At 43.5% G+C, this 21,111-nt stretch overlaps 1 protein-coding gene across 4 annotated transcripts in view; it reads right to left on the bottom strand.

The window, feature by feature from the left end:
- Window positions 1–1,322: 1,322 nt before the first annotated feature.
- PIK3R3 (phosphoinositide-3-kinase regulatory subunit 3) overlaps window positions 1,323–21,111 on the bottom strand; it is a 154,549-nt gene continuing 134,760 nt past the window's right edge. For all 4 annotated transcript variants that reach the window (XM_051857838.3, XM_051857837.3, XM_070078571.2 and 1 more), the window contains 3 exons: window positions 13,005–13,079; window positions 12,089–12,259; window positions 1,323–5,026 (listed from right to left, as the gene is read on the bottom strand). In XM_051857838.3, the coding sequence (XP_051713798.1) occupies window positions 4,828–5,026; window positions 12,089–12,259; window positions 13,005–13,079 (445 nt within the window). In that variant the 3' untranslated portion in view covers window positions 1,323–4,827. The remainder of the gene's footprint in view (window positions 5,027–12,088; window positions 12,260–13,004; window positions 13,080–21,111) is intronic.

Raw genomic sequence — 21,111 nt, 5'->3', positions numbered from 1 at the left:
CTTTGAAAAGAAACAGATTTGGTATTGACTAGGGTGTGGGGAAGCAGGAGACACACACTCTTAAGTCAGTGGGGTGATCCAGCGAAGAGGAAAGAACCGATCACAGGAACTTTCTGTAAAAGTGAGAGAAAACAGAATCCCAAAGATGTGTGGAGGTATCGGCTTTAGTTCAAGGACAGGCGGGACAGAGAGGAGTTACGTGGGCAGACACGATGGTGGGTTTGGTGGTAGGAAGGGAATGGAGTTCATGGCCAACCTTAGCTTTTCTCTGTGCAGTACACAAGTTTGAAGTGCCTGTGGGACACTCAGGTTCCCATGGCGACATGCAGCCAGCAGAGTGCAAAAGAGGCCTGGGCAGGTGATGGGAATATGAGTTCTAAACACAGAAGTGGGAACACCTCGGGATTAAGGGCAATCTTCCATCCATAGTTCCAGTAGCCTTAGGAGGTGCTTGTAGCTATGTATATGGTAGGGTGGAAGGCCACAGGCAGGGCCATTTAGAATAACTGAGTGTTCCCCTACCCAGTCTGATTTTATGAGTACACATGGGTGAGCTGCGGTGTCCTATACCGCAAGAGGTTCTCAAATTTGCTGTGTTCACAAGAAGGGGACAGGCTTTGTAAGCCTCAACCCATTTCCCCTGCTGCCAGAACAGGATATGATAGAATATGGAAACCGTCACTTCTGGGCAGAAATTATGTTTTAAGAACCAATAAACTGGACTTAGGAGTCAGGAGTGGGCGGAGTGGGGAGGGGGCTGCTCAGATTTGGCTTTCTCTGAACGCCTGGCTCTGCTGCGTCCTGTGTCGGGCGGACGGGACTCTAGGAGGACGCACGGCCTCCTCTCAGGGGCAGAGCACCTCTGCTGGCCCCAGTTCAGCTCCAGGACTGTCTTTTGCTGCTTCTTGTAGAGAAAGTTTAGGAACTTCTATTTTTTTTTTTTTAAGAATTCTTTATTTATTTGAAAGAGTTATATAGAGAAGGAGAGGCAGAAAGAGAGAGAGGTCTTCCATCCACTGGTTCACTCCTTAGATGGCTGCAATGGCTGGAGCTGCACTGATCCGAAGCCAGGAGCCAGGAGCTTCTTCTGGGTCTCCCATACGGGTGCAGGGGCCCAAGGACTTCGACCATCCTCCACTGCTTTCCAAGGATATAGCAGAGAGCTGGATCGGAAGTGGAGCAGCCAGAACTTGAACCAGCGCCCATATGGGATGCCGGACCTGCAGGCGGCGGCTTTACCTGGTACACCACAGCGCCGGCTCCTTGGGAGTTTCAAGGGCTTGTCTTCACCCCACCCCTCCACAGCATGAAAACAAAGGTGCTTTATTGCAACGTCTTTATTGCGTTACTGGAGCAAGTTGGCCAGACTGTCCCCCTCTTGGGGAAGGTAAAAAACAAAACGACCAGAAAGTACCACCCCTCACCTTCCCCCTCCCTCCCCCACAACTGCACAGCAATGTCTGAACACACCTGGTGACAAGAACAATTTGCAAAAGTGGTCTAGGAACTACATCATGAACTGTCCCAACACAAGACATACAAGGTGGCTTCCTTGTGAACCAGATATTTACGAAAACTACATGAAATTTTTTTGACTACATCAAAGACAACAGAAGATTTTTCACAAGTAACAACAGGGCACCAAAGTCACATGCTGGAATTGGAATTAGTAAGGAAACGAGGTGGGCTGTCACAAGTGGCTGGAGCTAACGCGAGGCTGAGCAGTTGGCAGCAGAGGGCCCAGGCAAGCCCCTATCCGGACCGCTGGTTTCTGAGGCCTCCGACCCCTCACAGAGACTGACTCTGGGTTCTTAGCCGGCAGCAGGGACCTAGAAATCAGGAGCTGCCTATGTGCAATTCCTGGCTCAAGAACAAACAGGGCTGACTCCCTGCAGCAAGAAGAGACTCGTGGCAGAACCACACTGGCTCTCAACGCTGCTTCAGAGCATACGAGGCCCACAGTGAGAGGGAGAGCCCAGCGGGGCTTGCAAAGGGCAGAGTGGGGTGTTAGGAAGTCCTCGTCCTTGGCCAGATCACTGGATAGGACTTGGGCAACCCCTCCAGCCCTGAGCCACGGCCAAGCTGATGCCAGAGATGGCACCGTTTGGTAATGAAAGCTCCACATGAAGAAAATGGGCCTGGGGCCCGTGTCCGGCCAGCCCCAAGCTGGTTTCCTGTTGCTGGTTGGCTTCTCTTAGCCAGGAGAATAGTGAGTCCCTCTAGTCTTGATCTGTCTCTTTATCCTCTGCCTCAGTGAGACTGCAGTTACAATACCGAGAGAGAGGGAGCCCCAGGGTCCAGATCGTGGGGCAGAACACAGACCTCCACTCACATGAAGAAGGCTGCCACCTGTTCCCAAGCTGCGGGTAGCGGAGCAGCGCACTGCCCCCCACATACCAGGCCCAGTGGTTAGCAGACTGGTCCCTGTGCCATTTCCATTTGCTTAGGAGCAAGCCAATCATGTGACAAGGTTCAGAAAAGATAACTTCCAACTTCTCAAATGATCCCTGGGTCTTGGATCCCACAAAGCAATGATTCTAATAACAAAAAATAAGAAAGGAAAGTGAAGGGATGTGTGTATGGCCCAGGGGCCTGGGAGGGTGGGGTGGGGGACAGCCTGTATCCACAAGCCATCCCCAGTTCAGTAACAAGATGGGGCTCGCTGTCTCCCCACACCCCGTCAGTGTCTGCCCAGCACGGTGGAGCCACACTGTTCAACACTGAAATATGTATCCTCAGTCCCATTTGGTTTCTTCTGAAAGAGACAGTAGAACATGCTAACGTTTTAGTACCAGAGAGGAGGGAGTCCTTGCACCCAATCTTGAGCATCCCACTGCTTAAGCAGGTGCCAAGCCACTCAGGTGTGTCCTGCAGCAATTAGCTTGGCATTACAGTAACACTTTAAGATTTCATCTTGCAGTCTGGGGAAGGGGGGCGCCCGCTATCTGTGACACAGAGGAGGCTTCATGTGTCTTTGCCTTACCCAGTCCTGAAACAGCAACAGGGACCAGGACAGCCAAGGCGCCCTTTCCTGGCCTGCATCACTGCCGCAGCTCTGGAGGTCTCTTCAACAATTTGTCTGTCTGTGGTCCCTTGTAGACCCTGTCACCCGAGTGCTCAGGGAAAAGTAGGACTTGCTTTCTTTCAGCCCCCAGATTTGAGCCTTCCTAGCTGTAAGCCTTATGAACCAAGACCCAGGGACTGGCTGCTTCTCTGACTCAGCTGGGACGCCTCACTGCACAGCTTTAGGCTCAAACAGCTGACTCACTCTGAGCCCATTATGCTTCCAGGCTGGGCTGGCAGGCAGCTGGACTCTATTTGTCAAATGAGTTCTGACTAATGAGTGTGGGGCACAATGGAATCAGGGTGGATGCCTGCGCCCCTCCCTGCCCCCATTCGCCAGCTTCACTCAGCTGGAAGGCTCAGACCACATGGGGCAGAAGCTCCCCGGCTAAAGTCACAACCACTGGAGCATAAGGGCAGACTGCACATCGCCTCAATGGCAGGATCACGAAACAGGCAGAGAAAGGCTTCCAGATGGCGTCTACTAAGTCTAAACCACAGGCCATCTTCTCTCCTTGCAGAAGCTTCAGAAACCACGGTATGGAAGCACATGTGTAATGTGGTATGACCCTGACCCTGGACACCAGGGCCCCAGGGTCTGATTTACGGAGGTCCCTCACCACAGTCCGATTCCCCTTCTTAGCTTCCTGTGGTTCCCAACACCCTACCCAGCAAAGGAGAGGCAGACAAAGGAAAATTAAAGGATATCTACTGTTCCTGCAGGGCCTTTAAACTCGAGGAAGCACGTGTAGGACTGCTGTTCTGGGTTGTCATTTGGTATATGAAGCCATCTACAAGCACTGGATTGCACCTTTTCTTTACTCAAACAAGTTACAAAAGTTTCAAACAACAGATCATTCTTTAGGCTAAGGAAATACCACATAAGCACCAACTTCATTTTATCTCACCATCCCTACTGAAAAAAAGAAAAAGAAAATGTTGAGAAACAATGGCAGGGCAGAAGGAGTTCACTGATCAATCTTAGTGTTTGCTAAAACTCATAGATTCTAGTTGTCCTTTTCAAGTTTTGGTATAGAAATGTGCATTCAGCCACTAGTGCCACCTTCTCCCATCACAAATACTGTTTTGTTGGTTTCTGAAAATAATGCTTCTTAGAGGGAGGAGCTAGTGAGATGCTGAAGCCTAAATTATGTTGGTAAGAAAGAAGTACCTTCTGTTGAACATTTTTACTCCCTTGGCTTAGTCTTTAAATGAAATCCAAGCCTTCCCATTTTCCTTTGGTTGTTTTTTTCACCAAATCCCATTCTACTACGAAATCAAAACAGCCTTCTACAGGAAGAAGACTGTCAGACTTCTACAGAGAAGAAAGACTGTCAGAGCAAAACAGAATTCCCAACAGACCCATGGCCCTGTGGCACCTCAGAGATGGTGCTCAAAAGAGGCCATGGACTCTGCAGAGGCTTCCAAATGCAACCCTCAAATCCTACCCCCATCCAGCCCACCATGTTCTGTTGAGAGTGCCTGGCTAACCAGAAACAAAAATCCCAATGAAACAGACCTTCCACAAACCACATCTGCTTCCAGTTGATTATGTCCATGTGGCAGCACAGCCGAGTCCCACAGAACCCCAGGCCTCTTAGGCCCCCACACTGGCCAGCTGCTGTTCGGCCTCTCCACTTCACATTCACAGAATCACTTCTTGTGCAAAACAAGCAGTCTACGTAGAAAGAATGCCCTCATCGGAGTCGAATAAAAACTGTAGAAAAAAAATGCTAGAGAGCCACCTCTCTCCCCACTCCCTCTTTATCTGCAGAGCGAGGGCATCTGTGCGTGGACGGGGTAGGCGAGCCTGACGTTGAGGGAGTCGTTGTGCTGAACCAGGGACGTGTGCTGGTAATGGAGCACCAGCTCCTTCAGCGAGCTGTACAGGTTGTAGGGCTCTGCAAAGCCGTAGCCCCGCGCGGTGCTGTAGATCACACAGTGCTTCACCTCCCCGTCAGCGCTGCAATGAAACACCACAGGAGAAATGGTGAGGGACAGAACAGCATGTGAAAGGACAATGAGTGGCCCAAAGTGGGAGAGTAATTGTTATGCATGGAAGTGTCCTGTCAATCAAAGCTTGCAAAATTGCACTGCCCCCAACTCCTCGTACTTGGCCACGGATATAACTACATGCTAATAATTAACCAAAGAGGGAAAGGCTTGTTTGTCAACTCAATTCTATTCAGTGATCTATAGAACTATCCTTATGTCAGCACCTCACAGTCTGGATTAATTCAGCTTTGTAGTAAATTTTGAAATTATGAGATGTGACTACTACTATTTTTTCTATTGTTTTCTTTTTTCTATTATTGTGAATATTCAGGGTCTCTTGCATTTCCATATGAAAGTTAGGATCATCTTGTCCATCTCTGCAAACACCCAGATGGGATTTTCATAGGACTGCAGATCAATTTGGGAAGTACTGACATCCCAACATTAAGTCTTCTGATCCATGAACACAGGATTTATTTATTGAGGTCCTTTTAACATTTCTTTCAAATATGTTTTATAATTTTTAGTGTACAACCCCTATATTTCTTGTTTTATTCCTGAGTATTTCATCATTTTGTATTTATTGTAAATGTCTGTCTTCAATTTCATTTTTGGATGGTCCACTGCTGGTATACACAAGTACACCTTTGTATCTCGTAACCTGCAACCTTGCTAACCTATTATTTGTAACAGTTTACCTCTTCCTTGCTAATCAGGTATCTTTTATTTCTTTCTCTTGCTAAAACTGTTCTCTTGTACAATGAAGAACAAAAGTGGTTAGAATGGGTATCTGTATCTTATCGTGATCTTAGAGAAAAGCATTCATTATTCCATCATTAAATATGATGTTAGCTGTGGGTTTTTCATTGATAACTTTATCAGGTTGAGGAAGTCCCCTCATATTTCTGGTTTATTGAATGTTTTTTAACAGGAAAGATTGTTGGACTTTGTCAAACACCTTTTAAACATTAAGATATTTTCATTGTATTTGAAAGGGAGAGAGAGAGAGAAACAGAAGACAGATTATCCATCTGCTGGTTCATCCCCTAAATGTCCACAAATAGCCAGGGCTGAGCCAGACATAAACTGCCAAGCTTGGAATTTAATATGAGTCTCCCATGTCGGTGGCAGGGACCCAAGTACTTGAGCCATCATCTGCTGCCTCCCAAGGAATGCATTAGCAGGAAGTGGGACTGGAAATGGAGGAGCTGAAACTTGAACCAGGCACTCCAACATAGGATCTGGGCATCCCAAACATAATCTAAAGGGGTGCATCATCAATTGCCCTTGTCAAATGTTTTTTTTTTTTTGTGCTGCTATTGAGATTATCGTTTGCTTTGGTTCTTTATTCTATTAACATGAGTTATCACATCAATTGATTTTTTTCCATATTGAACCATCCTTGCATTCCTGGAATGAATGCTGTTATGCTGCTGGAGTTGTTTATTGTTAAGAGTTTTTATGGATTTTCATAAGGATTGTTAAGAATTTTTACTTCTGGCCAGCGCCGCGGCTCACTAGGCTAATCCTCCGCCTTGTGGCGCCGGCACACCGGGTTCTACTCCCGGTTGGGGCTCCAGATTCTGTCCCGGTTGCCCCTCTTCCAGGCCAGCTCTCTGCTGTGGCCAGGGAGTGCAGTGGAGGATGGCCCAAGTCCTTGGGCCCTGCACCCCATGGGAGACCAGGAGAAGCACCTGGCTCCTTGCTTCGGATCAGCGCAGTGCACCGGCCGCGGTGGCCATTGGAGGGTGAACCAATGGCAAAGGAAGACCTTTCTCTCTGTCTCTCTCTCTCACTGTCCACTCTGCCTGTCAAAAAATTTAAAAAAAAAAAAGAATTTTTACTTCTATATTTATAAGGTCCATAGTTTTGTTTTTTGTTTTGTTTTGTTTTGTTTTTGCTGTCTTTATCTGCTTTTGGTGTCAGTCATACCATCCTCATAAAAAGAGTTGAACAATGTCTCAGTTGGTGTTAAATGTTTTTAAGTGTTTGGTAGAATGCACCAACACAGTCATTGGAGCCTGAGCTTTTCTTTGTGGATAGTTTTTGATTAATTCAATTTTTAATTGTTATAGTTCTTTTTTTAAAAAGATCTTGATTTATTTATTTGAAAGGCAGAGTTAGAGACAAGAGAGAGATCTTCTGTCTGCTAGTGGTTCACTCCTCAAATAGCTGCAATGGCCAGGGCTGGGCCAGGCCAAAGCTAGGAACCTAGAACTCCATTCAAATCTCCCATCTTCTGCTGCTTTCCCAGGTGTATTAGAAGGGAGCTGAATTGGAAGTGAAGCAGCCAGGAATCAAACTAGAGCCCATATGGGATGGTGGCATTGCAGGTAGCAGCTTAACCCACTGTGCCACAACACTGACCCCACTTGTTATAGTTCTATTCAAATTTTGTTTCTTCTTGAGTCAATTTTGGAAGCCTCTGTGCTCCTAGGTACTTGTCCAACAAAAAACATTAATTATTTGTTAGCATACAATTGTTTTTTAAATTCTTTTATTATCTTTTTTGTTTCTATAAAAATGTCCTCTCTTTCATCCTGATTTTAGTAATTTCTGTTCTTTCTGCCAGTTTAGCTAACGGTTGTTCATTTTGTGGATTTTTTTTCAAAAAATAACTTTTTGGTTTCATTGATTTTCTCATTTGTTTTCTATTCTCTATTTCATTTACTTCAGTTCTAATTTTTATTATTTCTTCCTTCTGCTTGAATGGGTTCATTTTGCTCTTTTTTAGTTTATTAATAGAAGAAAGATCATTGAGATTGTTCTTTTTTAATATAGACGCTTACAGCTATAAATTTCCCTCTAAGCCCTGCTTGAGCTGTACCACCTAAGTTTTGCTATGGTGTGGTTCCATTTTCATTCATATCAAAGTATTTAATAATGAGGCTGGCATTGTGGTACAGCAGGTTAAACAGCTGCTTGAGAGGCCTGCATCCCACATCAAAGTGCCTGCTTTGCATCTTGGTTATCCAGTACTTTGGATCTAACTTCATGCTAACATGCCTGTGAGGCAGCAGATGATGGCCCAAGTACTTGAGTTCCTGCCACCCACATGGTAGACCTAGATGGAATTCCTGTCTCCTGGCTTCAGCCTCATATAGCCCTTATTGTTGCAGGAATTTGGAGAGTGAGCCAGTGGGTGGAAGATTCTCTCTGTCTCCCCACCACCACCATCACTCTGCCTTATAAATAAACATAGAAATCTTAAACCAAAAAAATGTTTTATAATTTCCCCTGGTATATTTATTTTTGATTCACCAGGAATGTGTTTTTGTCAATGTATTTGTGATTACTCCAAATTTCCTTCTCTCTTTTTTGAAAGACTAGAAACAGAGACAAAAAGATCTTCCATCCAATCATTCACTCCTCAAATGTGTACAGCAGCTAGGGCTGAGCCAGGCCAAAGCCAGGAGCCCAGAACTCAGTCTAGGTCTCCAATGCGTGTGGAAGGGACCCAAGCACTTGAAACATTACATGCTGCCTCCCAGCATGTGCATTAGCAGGAAGCTGCCCTGTGGAGCAGAACCTGGATTTAAACCCAGGCACTCTGATACAGGATGCAGGTGTCTCAAGAAGTGGCTTACTTGGGGCCAGCGCTGTGGCAAAGTGGGTTAAATCCCTGGTCTGAAGCATTGGCATCCCATATGGGCACCAGTTCTAGTCCCGGCTGCTCCTATTCCAATCCAGCTCTCTGCTATGGCCTGGGAAAGCAGTGGAAGATGGTCCAAGTTCTTGGGCCCCTGCACCTGCATGGGAGACCTGGAAGAAGCTCCTGGCTCCTGGCTTCAGATTGGTGCAGCTCCAGCCGTTGCAGCCATCTAAGGAGTGAACCAGTGGATGGAAGACCTCTCTCTGTCTCTACCTCTCTCTGTCTCTACCTCTCTCTGCAACTCTTTCAAATAAATAAAATAGATCCTAAAAAAAAAAGTGGCTTACTGCACCAATTGCCTGCCCTCCTTCTGTTTTTGATTTACAATTTCATTCCATTTTGGTTGGAGAACACAATCTGTATGATTTCAATACTTTTTAATTTACTGAGATTTGTTTTATGGCCCAATTTATGGTTGGTCTATCCTGGATATTTCATGTGCATTTGAAAACAGTGTATTTTGAGGTTGGGTGGAACATTCTACAGGTGTCTACTTGTTTTATGGTATAAATCTTCTATTTCCTTGTTGAGCTTGTGTCTAATTGTTCTTTCCCTAATCAAATTTCTTATTTTTCAAAATGGCAACAACAATAAGATCACAGGTTCTCAATTTCTGACTCTCCAACCTGGTGGAACGCATGTACTGCTGGATGTATGTCTTTATCCTAAGGAGTTCAGCAATTTCATCTTAGGCTTCTTCTTTTTTTTTTTTTTTAACAGAAATTAACATAGGAAAAACGAGTTGCATGTCTTGATGTCCTATTACATGATCACTTTAATTTTTCTATGAGACTCTTCAAAAAAAAACAGAAATTATTTACATTCCTACAGTTCAGTATATAGCCTAAGTATACTGGGAGACCACTATAGATAGGCTTTTCCTCAGAGTAATTGTCAAACAAGGGGAAGATTCTGTGATGTAGCCTGCTTTGCTTCCAAATGTCCTCAGTAAGAACTCAAGTATGTTAGGGTTGGTGCTGTGGCTCAGTGGGTTAAGCTGCAGCCTGCAGTGACAGCATCCCATATGAGCACTGGTTTGAGTCCAAGTTGCTCCACTTCTAATCCAGCTCCCTGCTAACGTGCCTGAGAAAGCAACAGAAGATGGCCCAAATCCCTGGGTCCCTGCACTCATGCAGGAGACCCAAAAGAAGCTCCCGACTCCTGACTTTGACCTGGCGCAGCCCTGGCTGTTGCAGCCATTTGACAGGTGAATCACTGGATAGAAGATCTCTTTCTCTTTGTCTCTCCTTCTCTTTCTCTGTAACTCTGCCTTTCAAATAAACAAATAAATCTCTTTTTTTAAGGTTTACTTATTTATTAGAGAGGCAGAGGTTCACTCCTCAGACGGCCGCAACCGCCAGAGCTAAGCCAATCCGAAGCCAGGAGCTTCTTCCGGGTCTCCCATGGAGGTACAGGGGCCCAAGCACTTAAGCCATCTTCCACTGCTTTCCCAGGCCATAGCAGAGAGCTGGATAGGAATTGGAGCGTCTGGGACTTGAATTGGCACCATAAAGGATGCCAGCACTGCAGGCAGTGGCTTTACCCACTACGCCACAGCACCAGCCCCACAAATAAATCTTAAAAAAAAAAATAAATAAAGAATCCAATATGAAGGGTGACTGTAGTTAGTTCTAACAGGCAAGTGTGGTCAAGTCTGGTACTCAATGGAGGAGAACAAGAGCACAGTTCCCCAAGACATTCAAGCTACTCATTGATTTCCCACCAGTCAATTCTTAACCTATAAGCAGCTCTTCAGTGACCTGGGTAAGGATGAGAGATAGGGCTTACCATCTTCCTTTTTATTTTTTGTAAAGGATCCCAAACCTCGCAAGAACCATCCTTTCCTGTCGCTTCCATTCAGTTAACTTGACAGCCCGGTCACACAAAGTGAAATGGTGCAGGGAGTTTTACATCTAATAGTAATCTGATGCACTCTTCATCTCTCCCCCATTTTCTACCCATACACATCTCACTCACCCTGTCAAGGTCCAGCTCAAATGCCTCTTCCACAATACCCCCTCCCCATCTTCTCTTTCTGTACCAGAATTAACAGGTGTGCATGTTTATGGCCTATTTTTTTTTTTTTAATTTTTTGACAGGCAGAGTGGACAGTGAGAGAGAGAGACAGAGAGAAAGGTCTTCCTTTGCCGTTGATTCACCCTCCAATGGCCGCCATGGCCGGCGCACTGCGGCCGGCGCACCGCGCTAATCCGATGGCAGGAGCCAGGTGCTTCTCCTGGTCTCCCATGGGGTGCAGGGCCCAAGCACCTGGGCCATCCTCCACTGCCCTCCCGGGCCACAGCAGAGAGCTGGCCTGGAAGAGTGGCAGCTGGGACAGAATCCGGCGCCCCAACCGGGACTAGAACCCGGTGTGCTGGCGCCGCAAGGCGGAAGATTAGCCTAGTGAGCCGTGGCGCCGGCCATGGCCTATTAATAATAACTATTTCATTTCATTTATCTTGGATATTTTGTGAAGTGAGCAAAGCCTGGTGTAATATAAAAATGTGGGTTTTGAAAACAGGTAAACTTGGATTCAAAGTCTGACTTCATGACACAAGTAGACCACTGAAGAGAAGATGATCACATAAGCACTGGGTACTCTGTTAATATGAATGACTTTTGTCTATCCTTGCTCATCTTGCCCTCCCTGAGAGTTCAAACACTGTCAGCTGTGTTTTCTTTCTTCCATGTCCATCAATAACATCATCATCATCATGTGATTACTAACATGTCCTTAGTCTGTACCAATACTGTTCAAAGCATACAGCATACTGTATCACACGACCCTTACAAAACCCCAAAGCAGTATTATTATCATTGTTATTACCCTTATTTTACAGGTAAGGAACCAGGGCAAAGAAAAGTTAAGTAATTTACCCAAGTTTACACAGCTACTAAGCAGTACATAAGATCATAATAAGGAAAATACATGCATATTTTTCTTTCACTACCTCAACAAAATACTATTTAAAAACTTAGTTTTTCTTCTGAAATAAAAATAGTTCCATTCAATCAAACTTCTCTAATCTATAATGGAAACTAAGTTAAACCTGCAAGAGTATACTAAAAATTGATTTTTTTTCAATTCAAGATATCATAGATTCCTGAAATCTAACAACAGCAACTCATAGAGCTTTATCTACTTACTATGTAAATTAACATCTCCAAAACAATTTCAGATATCATTTCTCCTAAAACTTTTTTCTTCATAAAAGCATTAATGGTCTATGCCATACCTCCTCACAGGTTATTGTACTTTAACTAATTTCATGTAAATTTGTATGAGGGGTTGATTTTCTACTAATCACTGCAATAGGTTTCAAAAGGTCATATCCCCCTTAAGAACCGAAAGATTTCATAAATCATAAGAAGACTTACACCACAGAGCAAGCATAGCATCCTTTCTTGCTACTCTCACGAATTAAGAATGCACCATCGGGTTTCCCATAAAGCAAGTCCTCTGCTTGTACTCGATTGATATCCTCAACGAACCAGGTTTTCTCATCATAATGTGGCAGGTTTTCATCTTCCTCATTGATAAAATAGGTTCTAAAAATTAAATGTTTAAAACATTATTGTGATAATAAGGTTACTTACACCTAAAAGCAAAATCATGAAGAGAATGTTCGTGTAAATCTTTAACCATAAAATGACAAGCAAAATTGCAATTAGTTGGGTGTTTGGTTTTTCTTTCCTTCTTATTGTCTTTTATTTGAAAGGCATAGAGACAAAGAAAGATCTTCTATCCACTGGCTCACTCCCCAAATGCCCACAACAGCAGAGGGTGGGCCAAGACATAGACAACAGCCAGGAACTCCACCTGGGACCCAAAAACTTAAGCCATCACCTGCTGCTTCCCAGGGTGCACATTAGCAGGAAGTTGGAATTGGAAGGGAGCCAGGACTTGAACTTATGACTCCAATATGGGTTGCAGGCATCTCAAGCAGCACCTTAACCACTGTGCCAAATGCCTGCCTCAAGTTCTTGTTTGTTTTTTTTTTTAAAACAACTTTGTTACTTGCTATGGTGCAGAAAGCACAGAGTTCACATGTCCATTCAATAAGCTGAAACGTGAATATCTGAACAGCAGTGCTTATGCATGCAGATTTATGGGCAGGAGGTCAAATTCAAATGTCTAAGGGTACTCTTCAGGCAGTTCAATTCAAAAGATACAAAGTTCTTGATTCAATGTCCTCAAGTGACAGTGAGAATCAACTTTGAGTATGCATAAAGAAGGCCCACGTATTATAGTGGGAACAAAGCCCTCTGAGAGAAAGGTACAGAGAAAACATACTCATCGGCATCCTCATTCTTGATTCCCAGCCAGGCATTCAGGCGCTTCTGCCTCACTCCTTTGTGATTGAGCCACCTGCCAGAGGGAAGACACCAGTGTCAGTATCTATGGAAACACTGCCTGGACCAACTAGCTATGTCCAAACCAACCAAATTCCCAAAGTCTAGGGACCTCTTATTTCCCCTAATCCCTGAAGAGTGACCAGAGATTTCCCTAAATTAATCTCTCCACTACTTTTCCTTTACTACCATGATGAATTTTTTTTCTGCAAAAACGCAGAAACACAGCAAGTTACTTGAAATGAGCCATTTCTAGTTTTTCTTTTCTAGAAAGTTATACCATCACCAGCATGCATATGTTTGTATTCACACATGATGGCACATCTGTTCCTGATCATGAGTTAGGTAAGAATGGTGTCACAAACGCAATCTCCACTAAGCCAGAGAGCCCATTTCCTGTGTGGTCCAATGAATTGAGTTTAAAGGTCTAACCAGAAATGTCAAAATCTATTTTTGCATCTAAACAAGCAACAACAAGAAATTCAGGGTGGTAATTTGTGTAATTAATATAAATTTACTTCATCACCAAGCAAATCATAGTATCTTAAAATATTAATTTTCAATAATATCTTAAAATATTATAACATTTCAGTTATAAAATTATATAAACCATCATATTTAGTTCCTTTCAGATGGCCAACTGTCTAAACATGGAGTAGAGTATAAAAACACTTTTTCTCTTTTTGTTTTAAATATTTGTATTTATTTGAAAGTCAGAGTTACACAGAGAGAGAAGGAAAGGCAGAGAGAGAAAGAGAGGTCTTCCATCCACTGGTTCACTCTTCAATTGGCTGCAATGGCCACAGCTGTGCTGATCTGAAGCCAGGAGCCAGGAGCTTCCTCTGGGTCTCCCAGGTGGGTGCAGAGGCCCAAGGACCCGAGCCATCCCCCACTGCATTCCCAGGCCATAGCAGAGAGCCAGACTGGAAGCGGAGCAGCCAGGACTTGAACTGGTGCTCACATGGGATGCCAGCACTGCAGGAGGTGGCTTTACCCACTACGCCACAGTGCCCCTAAAAATAATTTTTCAACACCACCCTCAAGCAAGGTTCCCAATCACTCAGGTCTTGTTATAAACATCATCTCCTAAGGCAAGACTATCTTAATTGTCCCCAATAAGACAAGCCCTAAGCACTCTACACTTTACTTCATTTATTCATCTTCACAGCACTTTATTAGACTCTATTGCTTTAGGGGCTGGCGCTATGGTGTAGCAGGTAAAGCCCCTGCAGTGCCAGCACCCCATATGGGTGCCAGTGTGAAAAACTATGCATGGATTTCATGGAAAGCCATGACACGGTGGCAAAAAAAAAATCTAAATGAAAGATCTTGGTGAACAAGACCCCAGCAGAAGGAACAGGCCATCAAGGAAAGAAGCACCTTTCTCTGAAGGGAGGAAGGAACCTCCACTGTGATACGGCCTTGACTAAACAAGTTCAGAGTTGGTGAACTCAAGGGGCTTCCATAGCCTAGACAGCTCATAGCAAGAGTCTTGGGTGATTGCTTACATCATAAATAAGAGTGCCAATTGTTAAATCAACAACGGGAGTCACTGGGTACATGCTCCCCACGTAGGATCTCTGTCCTTAATGTGTTTAACTATGAAACTCAAAAACAACACTACTAGTCGAACAATACCCTATACCTGGTTCGGTTGTATGAGTGCAGCCTGTTGAAATCCCTGCTTAGTATATACTAAGTTGATCTTCAGTATATGAAGGTAATTGAAAATGAAATGTGATGAAGGACGGGATGGGAGAGGGAGTGGGAGAGGGGAGGGCTACGGGAGGGAGGGGGGTGGGGGGGGCAGCCACAACAATACAAAAGTTGCATTTTATGTTCTACTTAAAACTATTGGTTGAACTCTGTAATTAATACACAGTTACTCTTAGGTGTTCAATTAATGCTATACCTAGTACTCAAATAGTATTTTACACTTTGTGTTTCTGTGTGGGTGCAAAATGTGGAAATCTTTACTTAATATATGCTAAATTGATCCTCTGTATATAAAGATAATTGAAAATTAATCTTGGTGTGAAGGGAAGGGGAGAGGGAGTGGTAGAGGGGAGCGTTGTAGGTGGGAGGGAAGTTATGGGGGGGAGGAAGCTATTGTAATCCATAAGCTGTACTTTGGAAATTTATGTTCATTAAATAAAAAAAAGAAAAAGAAAAAGAAGAGAAAAACTATGTATGTATTTCAAAATTTTTTCTACCATAATAAACTCATATAATTCCATTTTTCCATGAACTTTCTGAAATAACCTTGTATTTCCTAGTGGGCTATTTTTAATCAAATCTTCATAACTAATTCCAGGATTACTTTGTATCTGTCTCTGACCCCACTTACACCACATAACCTGGCATCACTCCTCACTTTTTTTTTTTTTTTTAAGGATTTATTTATTTATTTGAAAGAGTTACACAGAGAGAGGAATCAACAGCGAGAAAGGAGAGGGAGAGGGAGAGGGAGAGGGAGAGGGAGAGAGAGAGAGAGAGAGAGAGAGAGAGAGAGAGATTTTATCTGCTGGTTTACTCCCCAGATGGTAGTAACAGCTTGGATTGGGCCAGGCTAATGCCAGGAGCAGGAGCTTCCCACGTGGGTACAGGGGTCAAGCACTTGGGCCACCTTCCACTGTTTTCCCAGGCCATTAGCAGGGAGCTGGATCAGAAGTGAAGCAGCTGGGACTTGAACCAGAGCCCAAATGGTATGCTGGTATCCCAGGTGGAAGTTTTACCCACTACGTCACAACATCGGCCCCATTACAGCTCATTTTAAAAATTATTTTACAGCTTATTTGCAGCTTTTCTCATTAAGACTTACATTTAGTGAAGCTGAAGAATAATATGTGATCTTCACTAAACAGTTTAGAATTGACCCCCCTCCAACATCAACACTTCTCTCAGCAAAAAAAAAGATTCCTCTAAAGATTCTTATCATTCAATTTTCTAACCATAACAAAACTAACCTTCCTGTTCTTAGAGAGTTAAGCACACTGGGTAAAATGCCTGCAATATTACACCACATTTTCTCTCACATCCTCATCTTCCTTTAACCACAAACCTCTGAATGGAACCTCTCTTTTTATGTTGGGGCAAGTCAGGACACCCAGGAAAGGACAGGAGAACAGGGAACAGAGGGAATGTCTTTGGCCCATCCTCCATTTAGGATGGTGCTGACTTTCTACCATAAGAAACTTTTCCAATATCCCAAAGTCCATTTTGAGACATTATTATTATTTGGAGTCCTTAAATATCTATTAATGCCAGAAACTGACTAGCTTGTAAAAACCATTCTGAAAAAAATCTCAAATAACATTAGTAAATATGTCAATTTATACTTAACTCACTGTAATGGAATAATGCCTTGGTGACATTAAAGGTAGTAAATTCTCCAGGGAAAATCTGGAATAAAGCAAGCACAAAAGACCTACCAGGCAGTTCTGAGCCAGTTAACAACAGTGTGGTCTGAGACCAGGCCTTTCACTGTGTCTCAGTCCACCTCGTTTAAAACAACAAGGCAAATATGAGTATTATTCCCACAGCCTACATGGACATTATCTTAACTATCAAGTTCCAACTTTTCAATTCTGTAGTATTTCGGAAAGATAATGTTCACTTCAAAGTTACCATAAGTGATATATTTATGGCTCAATTTAAGTCTTTTTTAAAAAAAATTACTTATTTATTTGAAAGGCGGAGTTACAGAAAGGCAGAGAGAGAAAGAGAGAAAGGTCTTCTATCTGCTGGTTCATTCCCCAAATGGCCACAGCGGCCAGAGCTGTACTGATCCAAAGCTAGGAGCTTAGAGCTTCTTCCAGGTCTCCCATGTGAGTACAGGGGCTCAAGGATTCAGGCCATCTTCTATTGATTCCCCAGGCCATAGCAGAGAACTAGATCAGAAGTGGAGCAGCCAGGACTCAAACTGGCACACATATGGGATGCTGGCACTGCAGGTGGTGGCTTTACCTGCTACACACTACAGTGCCAGCCCCTCAATTTAAGTCTCTATAGGTATCCTACACATAAGACAATGGGACATATTTAATCTCAGCCATCACTGGGGGTCTTCTCCTATACAATGTACACACAGAGAGAAAATAGCTAGTGTCAGCACATCCTTCCTAGCCCTCATCCCAGCAAGTCGGGAGGAGGGGGTGGGCAATATGTATTTACAGTTTCCTTTCCAAATATCTAATTAGCCTTGCAATCCAACTACACTTTAAGAGGAAAAGAGCTTGTCTTTCAGTCCAGGACAAGTGATTAAGCTAGGAAGACCCTAGGAGAAGGGGATAGGGAAAAAATACTTTGCAAGTGAAGCACTAGTCCTGAAAGAAAGTTTGGATTCCCCAGAGGCAGGCTGTAGTATGAAATGTGGTGACAGAAAAGGGTGTCTTATGCACAGGACACCCTGGATGAAGGACAGGATTCAGAGTCTGTTACCAGTCAAGGAGGAAATTACTGGGAAAGCACTTCTGAATTTTTTGGAACAGTGGAACTTAACCAGATGGCAGGATGCATTTACTAGGAACAGAAGGAGTATCCAATGATAGCAGGCAGAAGGGAGGGTAAAGGACCTTGTGCTCCCTAGTTTCACCTGGCACTACTTCAGGGTAACATTCTTAGACTTTGTGTGTGTGTGTGTGTGTGTGTGTGTGCTGTAGGAGATAGGAGTTTTTTTGTTTTGTTTTGTTTTTTTGTTTTTTTTGTTTTGTTTTTTTGACAGGCAGAGTGGACAGTGAGAGAGAAACGTCTTCCTTTACATTGGCTCACCCTCCAATGGCCCAATGGCCGCCACGGCCGGCATGCTGCGCTGATCTGAAGCCAGGAGCCGGGTGCTTCTCCTGGTCTCCCATGTGGGTGCAGGGCCCAAGGACTTGGGCCATCCTCCACTGCACTCCCAGGCCATAGCAGAGAGCTAGACTGGAAGAGGGGCAACCGGGACAGAATCTGGCGGCCCGACCGGGACTAGAACCTGGTATGCCGGTACCGCACAGGTGGAGGATTAGCTTATTGAGCAGCACCGGCCAGGAGCTTTCAATAACTTAAAGAGGAATATAACTTGTCTGACACCAGACTGGGTGAACAGAACTTCATACTCCCCATATAAGAAAAGTGAAGTGAAATAATATACATAATAATTTGAAAAAAATCACTTCTAAAAATTTAGTTATCAGAAATGTATTACTTGGACTTGCACTGTGTTGTAGTAGGTTAAGCCTCCATCTGCAGCACAGACATCCCATATGGGTGCCAGTTTGAGTCCCAGCTGCTCCACTTCCAACCCAGCACCCTGCTAATAGGCCCAAGAAAGCAGCAGAAGATGGGCCCCTGCGCCCATGTTGGAGATCTGGAAGAAGTTCCTGGCTCCTAGATTTGGATTAGCCCAGCTCTGGCCATTGTGACCATTTGGGGAGTGAACCAATAGATGGAAGACCTCTCTGTCTCTTCCTCTCTGTCTGTAACTCTGCCTCTCAAATAAAATAAAGAAATATATTAAGGCATGATTCATTACTTTAAGAAACTTAGACAATTACTGCTGATGTAGATATAAAATAGTGAAGCCACCTTGCAAAATAGTCTGGGTCCTTCCTCTGATATGACTATAAATGCAGAATGACTATATGGCCCAGGATTCTACTCCATGGTATGAATGCAAGAGAATTGAAAACAAATGTCCATAAAAAACCTGCACGTGGATGTTCACAGCAGCATGAGTGATAAAAGCCAAAAGGCAGGAAAACCCCAAATGTCCATCAATGATAGTTAAACAAAATGTGGCATAGCCATAAACTGAACACTATTTGGAAACAAAAAAAAGGGAATGAAGTACTGATACACAATATGACAAGGATGAACCTTAAAAACATCAAGCTAAATGAAATAAGCCAGTCAAAAAGACTACATAACATATGTTTCCATTTATATGAAATATTCAGAATAGGCAAATTTATAGGGACAAAGTATATTAGTGGCTGATTAGGGATAGATGATAGAATGATGGGTATAACAGGTAAAGTGCAAAAGGTTTCTTATTAAAAAATTTTTATATATTTTCATTTAATCCAAATGGCAGAGAAACACACAAAGAAAGAAACTGAGAGACAGATGCCTATCTTCCACCCACTGGTCCACTCCCCCAAATACCCACAACAGTCAGGCCTGGGCCAGGAGGAAGCCAGTAGCCTAGAATTCAATCCAGGTCTCCTATGTATGTGGCAGGGACCCAAGCACTTCAACCATTTCTACCACCTCCCAGGGGCACACTAGCAGGAAGCAGGCACTCTGATATGGGACGCAGCTGTTCCAAGCAGTGTCCTAACCACTGCACCAAATGCCTGCCCCCAAGGTTCATTTTTTTAAGATTTATTTATTTATTAATTGAAAGGCAGAGTTACAGAGAGCAGAGAGAGAGAGAGATCTTCCATCCACTGGTTCACTCCCCAAATTGGCCTGGTTCATATCCCCTGGTTCACTCCCCAAATCGGGAGCACTCAGGCCATCTTCTACTGCTTTCTCAGGCCATAGCAGAGAGCTGGATTGGACTTGAACCAGTGTCCATATGGGATGACGGCACTGTAGGTTGGGGCTTTAACCTGCTGTGCCACAGTGCCAGCCCCAAGGTTTATTTTTAGGGTGCTAAAATGTTCTAAAATATGGGTTAATGATTGCAAATACTTGTGAATACACTGAAAACATTGAAATGTACATTTTAAGTGGGTTAATTGTATGGAACATAAACTATTTCTCAAAACTCATCATTAATGTATCTATGTGGTAATGACAAGTTATTATTTATTTTAAATTTATAAATTTAGATTTCTAAATACCATGAAAATTAAATGATCATAAAAACTAACCTAAACTCAAAATTAAAAAGAGTTTTTACAGTTGTGGCACATCAGGTCAGGCTCCTGCCTATGATGCTGGAATCCCATATGGACACCAGTTCAAATCCTGACTGCTCCACTTCCAATCCAGCACCCTGCTGACTTGCTTGGGAAAGCAGAAGATGGCTTGAGTGCTTGGCCCTCTGCAGCTTACCTGGGAATCCAAGATGGAGTTCCTGGCTCCTGGCTTCAGCCTGGCCCAGAGCTGACCATCTGGGGAATGAACAAGTGGATGGGAAGATCTCAGTCTCTCTCTCTCTCTCTCTCTCTCTCTCACTCTCACTCTCACTCTCACTCTCCTTTTCCTTCTCTCTCTGTAACTCTGCCTTTCAAATGGAAGTGGAGTAGCTAGGACACAAACTGGCACATATAGGATGCCTACTTTGCCACAACACCAGCCCTCCAAAATCCTTTTCTGAAAGGAAATTTTAAACCTAATGTATTTTATACTTTTAATGTATGTATTGACTTGTAATATATATAAAGTACATAAATCTTTTATGTACATACTAACTGCTTGTTTCATTTTTTTCTTTTGAGAGACAGAGAAAGAGAGCAAAGGAAAGAGATAGTTTCCGTCTGTTGGTGCATTCCTCAAATGCCTGCAACACTGAGGCTATGCCTGGCCAAAACTGGGAGCTGGGAACTCAATCCACATCTTTCAGATGAGTGACAGAGACCTAAATGCTTGAGCCATCTCCCTTGCCTCCCGAGGTGCACATTAACAGGAAGGTGGAAATCAGAGCCATTGCTGGGAATCTAATCAAGACACTCCAGTAAGGATACAGGCATCCCAAGAGTCATCCTAACCACCAGGACAAATGCCCATTCTTGATTAATTTGCATGTTTGTATAAGCCCATGTAACCCAACTCAGATGAAGATTCAGAATATTTCTAGGATGCCACAAGTTTCCCTCATGCCATCTTCCCATCAATACCCCCACCATAAGCAATCACTATTCTTAATTCTTTACCGCAGATAGATCTTTCCCATTTTTGAGCTTCAAGTAAATAGAACTTTATAGTAGAAATGTTTTCTTTTATATGTAAGAATATAAAATAAGAATAAAAAGATACATTATATATCTTAACATTCAAAAATATCCTAGAAATAGTACATCAGGATCTCAGCAGAGAATCTCAAAAAATCCTTGTGGGTT

The sequence above is a fragment of the Oryctolagus cuniculus genome, chromosome 7, assembly GCF_051225735.1.
Source record: "Oryctolagus cuniculus isolate XC-2025 breed Fujian yellow rabbit chromosome 7, ASM5122573v1, whole genome shotgun sequence".
Taxonomy (NCBI): Eukaryota; Metazoa; Chordata; class Mammalia; order Lagomorpha; family Leporidae; genus Oryctolagus; species Oryctolagus cuniculus.
This window is presented reverse-complemented; position numbering and strand designations above follow the sequence as displayed.